Source organism: Terrapene carolina, unplaced genomic scaffold, assembly GCF_002925995.2.
Source record: "Terrapene carolina triunguis isolate 2854851 unplaced genomic scaffold, T_m_triunguis-2.0 Scaffold62, whole genome shotgun sequence".
NCBI lineage: Eukaryota > Metazoa > Chordata > Testudines > Emydidae > Terrapene > Terrapene triunguis.
The window spans coordinates 1,268,087-1,282,094 of NW_020664413.1; the positions used below are offsets into that span (position 1 = coordinate 1,268,087).

General features: G+C 55.5%; 1 protein-coding gene across 1 annotated transcript; it reads right to left on the bottom strand.

The window, feature by feature from the left end:
• Nucleotides 1-1,000: 1,000 nt before the first annotated feature.
• Nucleotides 1,001-13,875, bottom strand: CATIP (ciliogenesis associated TTC17 interacting protein). The gene is made up of 8 exons (XM_026647727.1): nt 13,794-13,875; nt 7,486-7,686; nt 6,495-6,550; nt 5,469-5,555; nt 4,572-4,742; nt 2,826-2,950; nt 1,796-1,872; nt 1,001-1,110 (listed from the first exon to the last, which is right to left on the bottom strand). The coding sequence occupies exons 1-8, from the start codon at nt 13,873-13,875 to the stop codon at nt 1,001-1,003; spliced, it is 909 nt and encodes a 302-aa protein (XP_026503512.1).
• Between the last annotated feature and the right edge of the window lie 133 nt (nt 13,876-14,008).

Here is a 14,008-nt window from a genome sequence, read left to right on the forward strand (position 1 = left end):
TGACCCTCCGCTACCACCATCACCTGGGAACCCCGACCAGTTCAAGCTTCAAGGAGCGGTGAGATCCCCCCCTCTTTCTCTCTCTCTGTTTTCCTTTCTACCTTAGGTATTAACCTTTAATAATGTATGTTATGGTGGTTTAGGCTCCTTGTGTAGTTATCACTAGTATTCAATAAATAACTTTTATGGTTAAGTTGGTTGCTTCTCTCTCTCTCGCTGAACTTTACTCTTTGGTGTTTTTAGCTTCCCCCATTCAGTCTGCAGCAACGCTTCTTCTACCTAAGCTAAAGATCCCTGCAGCGCCCAAAATACTGTAGGGTTTGCTCATCGAGTAGGTTACTGCCAGTACCATTGTGTTGGGAGAGTGGGGATAGGAACGTGCGGAATCTGGGACCCATAAGGGTAACAGCTTGAAAGTGCTGCTTCCTCCAGCCCGGTGAGTCCAGGGGCAGATAAAAGGTCAGCTTGACAGTGCTGATTGACCCGGTCCGCTCAGACTTGCTCTGTTAATGTATGTGTGGGTGTGGGTTCATTCGTTCCTGGGGCTGGAGAAACCCAGCCCTGGGGAACCTAGGCCCTGCAGGATAGCTCCATTGGGAGGGGACTTGCAGAAGGGAGAAGTAGAGCTCCATATGAAAACACACGTGACACAAGCAGTACACTGATAGAAGTACAGAAACACCCCCCCCGCCCCGAAGAGTAACCCGAATAAAGGATCAGAGGGGTAGCTGTGTTAGTCTGAATCTGTATAATGCAACAGAGGGTCCTGTGGCACCTTTAAGACTTAAAGTCTTAAAGGTGCCACAGGACCCTCTGTTGCTTTTTACCGAATAAAGGAGCGTACCCCAAAGTAACGGGCAAATCTGGTACCACCTCTCCCATGCTGCGGCACTATCAGGTCCCAGCGTTCAGGCATCTCCACTGCAGGCTGGACCAGTAACATCCCCTCGGCCGCCCCCCTCGTGCCAGGAGCTGCATCCTGGGGGCAGCTGGTCCGACCTCAGCACAGCCCCCAACTCACCTTCCTGTCCAGGAACTGGGAGTAAAGCTGCACGTCTTCCTCCCAGTCCAGGGGCTTCTTCTTGAAGACGGGCCGGGGCTCCACTTCATCTGGGGAGAGCAGGCAGGTCTCACGATACGGGATTCAGAAAACGGGGTTCAGGGAGCCCAGCGTGTGTCTCATGCCCAGCAGCACCCGGAGGGGCTAACCCGGCTCTCTCCGCTGTACCAATTCCCTGGCCCCCCTCCCAGCTTCGCCGCTATTCTGCACGCCCTGTGCCGTCTCACGGCAGCAGCAGGGAGAGAGCCCAGGCCCCACTGAAATCAGCGGGAGTGAGCAGCCTATCTACCTTTGAGGGTCTGGGCCCCAGAGCCTCCCGCTCCAAGATGTGAGCTCAAGGAGTCCCCACTAGCTGTTGGCAGTATGGGGCCTCTGACACACAGTGGGGTGGTTCCAATTTCTCGCCACAGAGGGCAGCGGGGACGCACGCTGGCCAGCTCTCTTAGTGCTGCCACAAGCCGGTCCCACCGGTGCCTGGGTCAGCGACGGCAGAAGAGGGTGAGTGTCTGCGATTCCCAACACCCGTGTGTCCCACGCTCTGTGACACACACCCTCACACCCAGTCTGACAGCACATCCGCAGCCTGGGGAGGGACTAGCCGCTGCTGGAACCAGATCAGAAGGAGTCTTGTTTCAGAGAGCTGTGGCACAGACCCAGGTACCCTTCGTACCATGGGACCCCCTTCCCCGGCCCATGACACTATCCCCACCCCTAGACCGCCTCCAGGCTCCTTACCTACATCAATGAGAACGGGCAGCTGCTGGAGCAGCATGGTGGCCGGGGACCCAACCTGGACACGACGGGCCAAATGTCTGGGTGATGGAGAGGAGCGGGTGAAGGACCTGGTCATACACTGTTACCTTCTACCTCCCCGTGCCTGGCTGTGGGGCCGCCCGCCACGGGCGCCTGGGAGCCCCTGCGCCTGGCGCAGAGACGGGTGCCGCGGATTCGTTATTCCCCTGTATGTACAGGGATGTGGGCGGGCGCCACCGCTCTGGGGGCAGCTGGAGTTGTGTGGCCAGACGATTCTCTGCCGTGGGGTCTCCTCCCCGGCCAAGGGGCCAAATGCGGCTGGCTCCTGGCTGCGCCGCCGTCACCCCTTCGTGTCGACGGAGGGCGAGCAAGCGCCAGGACACCTTGCACGGCCCGGCCCGGGGCGCCCTCCGGCTCAGCAGCCATCAGAGCAGCCCAAGGGAGGGATGGGCTCGCGCTGCCCTCTAGTGGACGGGCTTCCATGGCAGACGGCAGCCCTACAGCGAACGGAGATTGCGGGGCGACAAGGTCCCGGCTTTGATTCCCGCTGCCGTCTGCACAGGCCCACAAAGGCTGGAGGGGAGCTGGCAGCGGGAGCGGGGCGAGAGGCCCAGGGAACTGCACTTCCCCTAGCGTGGATCCAGGGAGGTTTAACAGCCCATCTCCTTTTAGAAACAAAGGGGGTGACTGGCTCCGGGGCTGGGGGACAGGATCCGGAACCCCCCACCCGCCCCCCCATAGACTAAATCTGAAGCCGTTGCCCTGGGAGATAAGTGACAGGAAGCAAGCCCACCTCTGGAAATCCCTGGAGCAAGGCTCCCCCCGCCGAGGCCCCGGGAGGGATAGGGTCAGGATGGGGCCCAGCGTTCGAGGGACACAGGCAGGCTGTTCCCAGGCCCCAGGGAGGGCAGAGGCGGACGGCCAGGGACTGCCACCGCAGAGCGAGAGCTCAGGAGGGGCCCCGGGAGCCGAGCAGGGCTCGGGCGGGTGATGGGCCGCTGGGTTCTCCTACCCGTCGGAGAGGAAGTAGAACTGCCAGGTCATGGGGATGCCCTCGTCCGGGCACACGGCCCTCTCAATCACAAACACCTCCACCTCCGTCATGCCCACCAGCTGCTTCTGGAAGCCCATGGCGGTCTGCAAAGGAAGAGACTGTGAGAGAAGCAAGGAACAGGACAAGCCCTTTTAACCCTCAGGCTGGGCAGTGCCCCCCCCCACCCCCCCAGCTGCTACAGGCCAGGAGATATTGCAGGGGGGGCATGGAGGGAGGTCACAGATTTGTAGATTCCAAGGCCAGCTCCTCCAGCCACGGGGGAGGGGAGGAAGCCAGCTCCTCTGGCTGCGGGGGGCACAGAAAGTGCCCCTCCAAAAGCGGCCAAATCTTTATTCCTGGGCAGGCCCCTCTTGAGTCAGAAATTGTCGGTGACGGAGAATCCACCACGACGGCTGGGAAATTGCTCCAGTGGCGAATTCCTCTCGCTGTTACAAACGGGCGCCTTATTGCCAGCCTGAATGTGTCTGGCGTCAACTTCCAGCCACTGGCTCGGGTTTGACCGGTCCCTGCCAGCCCCAAGTGCCCAGTATGGAACACGGGTTCCCCACGTACATACTTACAGACTGGGCTCATGTCCCCCCTTAGCCTTCTCTTCTCTTCCTTCAGTCTGTCACCACAAGGCAGGTTCTCTGATCCTTTCCATCATTCTCCTGGCTCTTCTCTGACCCCTCCCCAATTTATCAACCTCCTTCCTGAACGGAGGGCCCCAGAGCTGGACACCGGATTCCAGCAGCGGCCGCACCAGTGCCCAATCCAGAGGTAAGAACGTCTCTGCTCCTCCTCGAGATTCTCAGTTATACGGCCCAGGATCGCATTAGCCCTCTAGGCCACAGCGTCATACCAGGAGCTTGTGTTCAGCTGATAACCCACCACGACCCCCAATTCTCCTCCCACACCCAGACCCCCTCCCCAGTGGATCCCCCTAAACCAGGGGTGGGCAAACTTTTTGGCCCGAGGGCTACATCTGGGTATGGAAATTGTATGGTGGGCCATGAATGCTCACGAAATTGGGGATTGGGGTATGGGAGGGGGTGAGGGCTCCAGCTGGGGGTGCGGGCTCTGGGGTGGGGCTGGGCATGAGGGGTTGGGGATGCAGGAGAGTGCTCCGGGCTGGGACCAAGGGGTTCAGAGGGCAGGAGGGGGATCAGGGCTGGCGTAGGAGTTCAGGGGTGCAGGCTCCGGGCAGCGCTTACCTCAAGCAGCTCCCAGAAGCAGCAGCACGTCCTTCCTCCAGCTCCTACGCGGAGGCGCAGCCAGGCGGCTCTGCGCTCTGCCCCATCCGCAGGCGCCGCTCCTGCAGCTCCCATTGGCCACAGTTCCCTGCCAATGGGAGCTGCAGGGATGTGCTTGGGGCAGGGCAGCGTGCCAAGCCCCCTGGCTGCCCCTACACATTGGCTGCTGGAGCGGGGGACATGCTGCTGATTGTGGGAGCCGTGTGGAGTGGGGCAAGCCCCTGAGCCCACTCCCCAGTGGGAGCTCGAGGGCTGGATTAAAATGTCTGAAGGGCCGGATGTGGGCTCCAGGCCGTAGTTTGCTCACCCACCCTGCACCCCACTGTCTAGGAGCCCCTTCCCCACCCAGATCCCACCATCAGGGTCCAGGATCCCCTAGTCCTGCCCCCAGGGCAGGGCGACCGCCCACCCTGGGGCAGGCCCTTTCGGGTGCGGCTGTGCCCGGGTGGGGGGCAGCTTCGGCAGCACTCACGTAGGTGGAGGTGCAGACGCGGGCCTCGGTGTCGAAGGCCAGGAAGGTGGTGTTCTGGGGCACGGCCCTTCGCCTGGCCAGCACCCGCAGAACCAGCAAGTTGGCAGCTTCCGAGATGAGGCCGTGCAGGGAGGCGCAGTTGTAGGAGACGCTCTGGGTCTGGACCTCGTGCTGCAGAGAGATGGGGACTGATGGGGACCCAGCCTGGCCCGTGGGATCCTCAGGACCCAGCATCCCAGGCCGGCTTGGCAATCAGCCTGCACCCCCAGCCACGGGAACAAGAGGGGGAAAGAAATTCACTGGCAACAACTGTGCCCCAGGGAGGGGGCAGCTCAGCTCCCGAGACCCCCGGCTGGCCCTGCACATGACGCAGACTGAACCGCTGCTGGGAGAGGAGGCCCCCTCCTGCTCAGGGACCCAGGCAGGGAGCCCTAGGATGAGCGGGGCCCTGTGCTTAGAGGTTTGCCCCCATCTCTCCCCCCAGAAACCTGCGCCCCTAGTGAGACTTGCCATCCCCACTCCGAGGCTGGGGGCCACGAACCCGACCCCGGCTGCTGACTCAGAGCACCCCCCCCCCCGCAAGCCCCCGAGGCTGCCCTGTTAGTGCAACCAGACCTGCCCCCCATCTCTGCCCCCCATCTCCGCCAGCCCAGCAATGGGAGCCAGGGACTGGCGCAGGCAATGGCGCCCCCTGCTCTTTGGCCATGGGACAGCCGCAGCCCGTGGAACAGGCTTAGCAGGGCTGAGAGCGTTTCAGGACAAACTGGTGTGTGGGATGGGGGTGAGGGGAAGCCCCATAGGGAGCTCCCCACCCCAGGGCTCTGCAGACGGGGACAAGGAGCCAGCCAGGCTTTCAGATCCCTGCAGACGTGACCCCCCCCCCACCCCCAGCCTCACCTCTCCTTCCTCAATGATTTTCGTGACAACCAGCCTGCCTCCGCGCTTCACTACGTGGGTCTTTCTGTCCAGGGGGTGGGCTCTGAACTGCAAGCGGGAGCAAATACAGCAGAGTGAGGTATGCAGGGCAGGGGTGCAGGACCTGGCAGGGCGTAGGCTGCTATGGCCAGGGGTGTTGGGGGCATATCCCCTCGGGGGACAATCCGGCCTCCTGGGGTCTCATCTATTTGCTCTCAGTGAAGTCTGGAGCCAGAGCGGCTCACCTGCTTGTTCCTCCCTCAAACGCCCAGCGAGAGGGGGACCAACCCTCATGCTTCAGTGCCGCAAGGGTCAGGAAGGATGCTTCCATGGGCAGCACTGTATGACTGGCCCAGTGCATCATGGGAGGTTCCACCTTCTGAAGATACAGGTATTGGCCATGGCTCAAGGCATGGTGCCAGGCCATGAAGACCAATGGTTTGATCAAGGAGGGGTGCTGGCAGAGAAGCCGGGGCGATGACCAGATCCAGGGTGTCTGGGGACAGGATGGACCGGCGATCTGACCCAGGACAGCAGGGGACAGGCTTGCTGGGCCCAGAGGTCTCTTCTGCCAATCATCCGCAGCGCAGGAACCACTGCGAACACTACGATTTTGCCCGGAGACTGGCCGTGGGCAGCAGGGGCCGGTGACGCCTGGAGGGGAACGGAGCCAGCTACCCCGTAAAGAACAGGGAGAGAGAAACACACCCCGCCAGCAGCGCTGCCTACAAACATACAAACACCGAGCAGGGGGCAGCAGCAGGACACCGAGGCGGTTGTGCCGTGTAGTGGTTGGAGCACGGGGGCTAGGAGCAGGCAGGATCCAGGTTCTAATCCCAGCTGAACCCCGACTCACTGGGTAAGTCCCATGACAGCTCCTTCCAACCCAGAGAGGGGCCAGAGAACTGTCTGGAGATCTACCTCGGGGAAGGAAAGGCTGCAAAGGAGCCGGATAACAGCAGGTTTATCTTGCCCTCTGCCGGCGACCGCAGGGGAGCGGGCAGTTACCTTCACGTATTCCTGCTGATGCTGCTCCAGGGTTTCCAGCCGCTTTGATATGTAAGCTGATGGAGAGGAAACAAAAGCTACGCTCAGCCCAGATCAGCTCCATTCTCCCCGCCCGCTGGCCCGGCCTGGTCACTCCAGCCTTGATTGCAGGTGTCTTGGAAATGTCCCGGGAGCCCAGGGCTTCCCCAGTATTGCATGGAGTCCCAGTGCCCCGTCTGCCTGCCGCTGCCCAGCCCCTGGACATGGGCGCTCCGGGGTGGATCCCAGCGGAGATATGTCCCTGCTAGAATAACAGGACCATCAGGGAGGGACTATTTGTCCACCTGCTCCAGCTGGCGGTGGAAGCACCCGTGACCTGTTTGCGCTGGTGGGAGCCAATCACATTCAGGCCCAGAACTGCGTATCCGGATCTCCATGCCACGGCCCGGCCCATTTTCACTTGTCGTTCCTCCTTGGCGGCTAATGCAGGGAGTTTCCTGGGGGGTCCTAATGGTTGCCTGCTCCATGCTGGAGGGGGCAAGGGTGTGGTCCCCCGGTGCCCTGGCCACAGGCGGGCGGGGGCTGGGAGCGCTGGTAGGTGCAAGGTCTTATCGCGCCCGTGAGAGACTCCCGTCACCTGGTGATCTGAGGGGCGCTGGTGCAGGGCTCCAGGCCACACCGCTGGAAGGAGGTGTGGGCCAGCTGGCGAGGGTCAGGCCTGGAGGTGCTGAGGCTGACAGCGATCCCCAGGAGCAACCCCCCCTCCTACTCCCCCCCAGGCCCTTACAGCCACTTCTGCCTCTTGCCAGAGCCAATGGGCCAAGACTGGGCAGCACTTGCACCTCTTCTCGGCACGTGGGGCCAAGAGGATTGGGATGAGGGACCTCACCAGAGCAAGAGGGGCCGGGGGGGTGGGAAATCGGGGCCCATCTGGCATCTCATAGCGGGTGTCTCTCTGCCCCAGCCCACTCCCCCTTGCAGACACCAGCTCAGCGGCGCCTCCTCGGCCTACCCGTGATGGAGGAGCCGCAGGGCACTTCGTTGATGGTGCCCTGGCTGGCGGCATGGACCAGGTAGCAGTCCTCTTCCTGCCCGCCCTGCTCCTCGTAGCAGGCCGGCTGCACCGAGATTGAGAAGTGCCCGAGTGGCTGGCCGCTCTCCGAGACCATGACCAGCGACTCCGCAAAGAGACAGGGGCTCAGCTCCTCCGCGCCTGGGAGACAGGACACGACGACAGCAAATCACTGCCACACGCAGACCGACGGGGGCTCCATCCATTCCCCCCAGTACGGCCAGATGCCTCCTCCCAGACAAAAACTCAACCCTACTCCTCCCTCCTGCTGCCTGACCAAGAGTCTCAAACGTCCATTAGTAAAGCCTCAGAGACCCACAAGGCAGGGTCAGTGTTACGGTGCCATGTAACACATGGGGAAACTGAGGCACAGCAGGAGGCAGGGACTTGCCCTAAAGTCACACAGGAAGGCTGAGATAGAGCAAAAGGTCTGAATCCTAGTGCCTGCTCTGACCACTAGACCCTGCTCCCCTCAAGAGCCAGGAAGAGAACCCAGGAGTCCTGACTCTCAGTCCTGTCCGTTAGCCACAAGGCCGCCCGTCTCCTAAGTAACGCCACGGAGATGGAAGTCTGTCTGGTGCACCCACATCAACAACAGTGTGTTTACGTGACAGGGCGTTCAGAGAAGAGTGAGAGGGGCTGATCAGTGGACTGGAGGAGAGATTTAACAAGCTCTGTCTCGCTTGGCCAAGGGGTTGTGGGGAAGGGTCCGCAAATATCTCAAGGATGTAAATGCCAAGGGGTGAGATGGCTTCTCTGACATGCTGCAGGGGGAAGGCAGTACTGCAGTCAGAACGATCATAGAAATGTAGGACCGGAAGGGACCTCGAGAAGTCTAGACCAGTCCCCTGCACTCATGGCAGGACTATCCCTGACAGGTGTTTGTCGAACCTGTTCTTAAAATCCTCCAATGACAGAGATTCGACTACCGCCCTAGGCAATTTGTTCAGTGCCTGACTCCCCTGACAGTTGGGAAGTTTTTCCTAATGTCCAACCTAAACCTCCTTTGCTGCAATTGAAGCCCATTGCTTCTTGTCCTGTCCTCAGAGGTTATGGAGAATAATTTTTCTCTCTCATTCTAACAACCTTTTATGTACTTGAAAACTAGTCTCATGTCCCCTCTCAGCCTTCTAAACAAACCCAGTTTTTTCAATCTTCCCCCACAGGTCATGTTTTCTAGATCTTTCATCATTTTTGTTGCTCTTCTCTGGACTTTCTCCAATTTGTCCACATCTTTCATAAGAACATAAGAACGGCCATACTGGATCAGACCAAAGGTCCATCAAGCCCAGTGTCCTGTCTTCCAACAGTGGTCAATGGCAGGTGCCCCAAAGGGAATGAACAGACAGGTTATCATCAAGTGATCCATCCCCTGTCACCCAATCCCAGCTTCTGGCAAACAGAGGCTAGGGACACCATCCCTGCCCAGCCTGGCTAATAGCTATTGATGGACCGATCCTCCATGAATCTATCTAGTTCCTTTTTGAACCCCGTTATAGTATTGGCCTTCACAACACAACAAGGAGTTCCAGAGGTTGACAGTGCGTTGTGAAACAATACTTTCTTGTGATTGTTTTAAACCTGCTACCTATTAATTTCATTTGGTGGCCCCTTGTTCTTGTATTATGAGGAGGAGTAAATAACACTTCTTTATTCACTTTCTCCACACCACTCATGATTTTATAGATCTCTATCATATCCCCTCTTAGTCGCCTCTTTTCCAAGCTGAAGAGTCCCAGTCTTACTAATCTCTCCTCATATGGCAGCTGTTCCATCCCCCTAATCATTTTTGTTGCCCTTTTCTGAACCTTTTCCAATTCCAATATATCTTTTTTGAGATGGGGCAACCACATCTACACGCAGTATTCAAGATGTGGGTGTGCCATGGATTTATATAGAGGCAATATGATATTTTCTGTCTTATTCTCTATCCCTTTCTTGAGGATTCCCAACATTCTGTTCGCTTTTTTGACTGCCGCTGCACATTGCGTGGATGTTTTCAGAAAACTATTCACAATGACTCCAAGATCTCTGTCTTGAGTGGTAACAGCTGATTTAGACCCAGCATTTTATCTGTATAGTTGGGATTATGTTTTCCAATGTGCATTACTTTGCATTTATCAACATTGAATTGCATCTGCCATTTTGTTGCCCAGTCACCCAGTTTTGCGAGATCCTTTTGTAGCTCTTCGCAGTCTGCCTGGGACTTAACTATCTTGAGTAGTTTTGTATCATCTGCAAATTTTGCCACCTCACTGTTTACCCCTTTTTCCAGATCATTTATGAATATGTTGAATAGGACTGGTCCCAGTACAGACCCCTGGGGGACACCACTATTTACCTCTCTCCATTCTGAAAACTGACCCTTTATTCCTACCCTTTGTTTCCTGTCTTTCAACCAGTTACCAATCCACGAGAGGATCTTCTTTCTTATCCCATGACAGCTTACTTTGCTTAAGAGTCTTTGGTGAGGGACCTTGTCAAAGGCTTTCTGAAAATCTAAGTACACTATATCCACTGGATCTCCTTTGTCTACATGCTTGTTGACCCCCTCAAAGAATTCCAGTAGATTGGTGAGGCATGATTACCCTTTACAAAAACCATGTTGACTATTTCCCAACAAATTATGTTCATCTATGTGTCTGACAATTTTGTTCTTTATGATTGTTTCAACCAATTTGCCCAGTACTGAAGTCAGGCTTACTGGCCTGTAGTTGCCAGGGTCACCTCTGGAGCCCTTTTAAAAAATTGGCGTCACATTAGCTATCCTCCAGTCATTTGGTATAGAGGCTGATTTAAATGATAGGTCACAGATGACAAATTAGTAGTCCTGCAATTTTACATTTGAGTTCCTTCAGAACCCATGTGTGAATACCATCAGGTCCTGGGGACTTATTACTGTTTAGTTTATCAATTTGTTCCAAAACCTCCTCTAATGATACCTCAATTTGGGACAGTTTCTCAGATCTGTCACCCAAAAAGAATGGCTCAGGTTTGGGAATCTCCCTCACATCCTCAACAGTGAAGACCAATGCAAAGAATTCATTTAGTTTCTCCGCAATGGCCTTATCGTCTTTGAGCGCTTCTTTAGCATCTCGATCATCAGTGGCCCCACTGGTTGTTTAGCAGGCTTCCTGCTTCTGATGTATGTAAAACAATATATGCTATTACTTTTGGAGTCTTTGGCTAGCTGTTCTTCAAATTCTTTTTTGGTCTTTCTAATTATATTTTTACACTTCATTTGCCAGAGTTTATGCTCTTTTCTATTTTCCTCATTAGGATTTATCTTCCACTTTTTAAAGGATGCCTTTTTGCCTCTCACTGCTTCTTTTACTTTGTTGTTTAACCACGGTGACTCTTTTTTGATTCTCTTACTATGTTTTTTAATTTGGGGGATACATTTAAGTTGAGCCTCTATTATGGTGTCTTTAAAAAGTTTCCACGCAGCTCGCAGGGATTTCACTTTTGGTACTGTACCTTTTAATTTCCTGAAAGGTGGTGCCCAGAACTGGCCACAATACTCCAGTTGAGGCCTAATCAGAACGGAAGAATTACTTTTCATGTCTTGCTTACAACACTCCTGCTAATACAGCCCAGAATGATGTTTGCTTTTTTTGCAGCAGTCTGACACCGTTGACTCCTTTAGCTTGTGATCCACCGGGACCCCCAGATCCCTTTCCGCAGTACTCCTTCCTAGGCAGTCATTTCCCATTTTGTATGTGTGCAACTGATGGTTCCTTCCTACGTGGAGGACTTTGCATTTGTCCGTATTGAATTTCATCCTATTGACTTCAGACCATTTCTCCAGTTTGTCCAGATCATTTTGAATTTTAAGCCTGTCCTCCAAAGCACTTGCAACCCCTCCCAACTTGGTATCATCCACAAACTACACAAGTGTCCTCTCTGTGCCATTGATGAAGATGTTGAACAGAACCGGACCCAGAACTGATCCCTGCAGGACCCCACTCGTTATGCTCTTCCAGACTATGAACCACTGATAACTACTCTCTGGGAACGGTTTTCCAACCAGTTATGCACCCACCTTATAGTAGCTCGAACTAGATTGTATTTCCCTAGTTTGTTTAGGAGACGGTCAGGTGAGACAGTATCAAAAGCCTTACTAAAGTCAAGATAAACTATGTGTACCGCTTCCCCCCCATCCACAAAGCTTTTTTTGACAGGGTAACAAGCCATTAGGTTGGTTTGACACAATTTGTTCTTGACAAATCCATGCTATTACTTATCACCTTATTATCTTCACGGTGATTGTAAATTGATTGGGATGGGGCAAAGCAAAGGGACAGGTAGGCTAGCAGGAAATATTTGCTAACACTGAGATTTCTGTGAAGGACAATCCTGCCCTGACCCCTGGGGATGGTCCCAACCCAGCCTTCCCCTATCTTTGAAATCTACGAAAGACGCAGGTGCGAGTCGGCATCCCTCGCGGCAACCGGAGGGAAGTTGGCATTTAGTGAAAGCCACAACAAATGCGCCATTGAAATCGAAATCACAGCAACCTCAAGAGATGGGGTATCAGCCACAGCAGCATCTCAAGCAGAAGTGAAACCAGAAGAATACACCGTGGGATGCTGAGCAATGTGATCAACTCCAGCATCTGTGGCAGCTGGAGGAGGCGTGGGGAGTCATGACTCCTGGGTTCTATTCCTGACTCTTGACGGGGAGTGTGATGTTGAGGTGAGGGAGGGGGCTCTGAGAGCGAGGAGTCCCGGGATCTGTTCTTAGTTCTATAACTGTCTTGCCATCTGACCTCTCGCTCTCTGCCTCAGTTTACCCCACCATAAAATGGGATGACAGTATTTCCCTAACAAAATAGCAATAAAATAATAATACTCGGAGTTCACTCAGCAGCTTCCACCCAAGGGTCTCAAACTGGAACTAGCTGAGCCTCACAACTAGGGCAAGTTGAAAATTTTTTCATGGAAACTGAAAATTCAGTGTTTGACTTTTCACGAAAAGTGCCTACTGCTTCCCACCTTTTGATTCTTTATCAAAAAACGGAATTCCTGAAAACGGAAATAGTTCCTTTCCTGGGGTGCCTCCTGGGAGTTGTAGTTTGGGAGACTCACGCTCCTATTTGCCTTGATGCACCCCTCCCTGAGAGGGGAGACATGGTGCATCATGGGAGATGTAGTTTGACCAGAGAGCCCAGACACTAGAGGAGAATAGGAGCAGGACGCATCCCATCTACAACACCCCAGAGACACTGCAGCAGCAGGGTCAGATTCCAATGTCTCACCAAAAACTTGACAGATATTTTCCATAGGGGGGGAAAAAAAACATGTTGTGACCAACTCTCCCCACAATCCCTCGGTGCCAGGGAGCAGTCTCATTACTCCCATTTCACAGATGGGGAAAACAGAGGCACAGCAGGGGGACGTGATTTGCCCAGTGAGTCTGTGGGACTGGGAACAGAATCCAAGTCTCCTGCCTCCCAAACCCCTCACTCATAGGGCTGTTGAGGGTTAATTATTGCTGGAAGGGCCCTGCGATCCTCCAACATAAGTGCAAAGTATTGTTATTATTCTGCAGAGCACAGCGGGGACTAGGGGGAGTCAAGGCAGGCTGGGGAGCCCAGCAAAGATCCCTTACAGATGGGAAGCCAGACAGGAGACTGGCTCTTCAGTGCGTCACCCAATGATCTTTTAAAGGAACACAGTAATAGTTTAGCTTGTTAGACGGTGACACTCTGGAGCAGCCTGGGATGGTCTGCACCAGAGACAGGCCTCTACCCTTTGTGCCATGGAGTAGCTGCGTTAGCTGTAAATCACAGGCTGTTCTAGTCCCTGGGCCCAGTCACTAGAGAACGACATGGTCTCACACACACGCTAAGCACATGGCATGCACCAGACTCCCGCGTCATCCCGGAATCACGGGTGCCAGTAAATACGCCGGGGCCTGAGACCCCTGGCACACCAGCGCTGGACAGGTTCTGCCGTCAGATGCTCACGGCCAGACACGACTCTGCCAGGAAAGTCACACATACACGTACCCAGCCCCGAGGACGAGCGCCGTGGTGCTCGAAAGCGTGTCTCTTTCAGCAAGATTACCTCCCGCACCCATCCGGCAGCAACCACGGCTGTGCACGGGGCCACTGGGGGCCAGGCGAGCGGCTGGAAACGTGTCACGTCGGCTGCCGTTCACAGGCTCCCCTCCATCACGGGGGGCGACCGTGGCTGAGCAGCGAACCCCTCACCCCGCCGGATAACAGAACCCCAAGCAGCACCCACCGATGAGCGAGAGGAATTCAGTGGCCCCCTCGCTGGCTGCTAGGACCCTCTGCACCGGCGCTGGTGAGTCGGCGTCATCCATCCCTTGGCAAAAGACCAGGCGACACTTCCGAAGTCAGAGGAGTCAGATCGAAACCTCCACAGCTGGAGGCCCTGTGCGGGAGAACCAGTGAGACCCCTGTGCCTGGCAGCAGGGGAATCGCCCCTACCCCTCT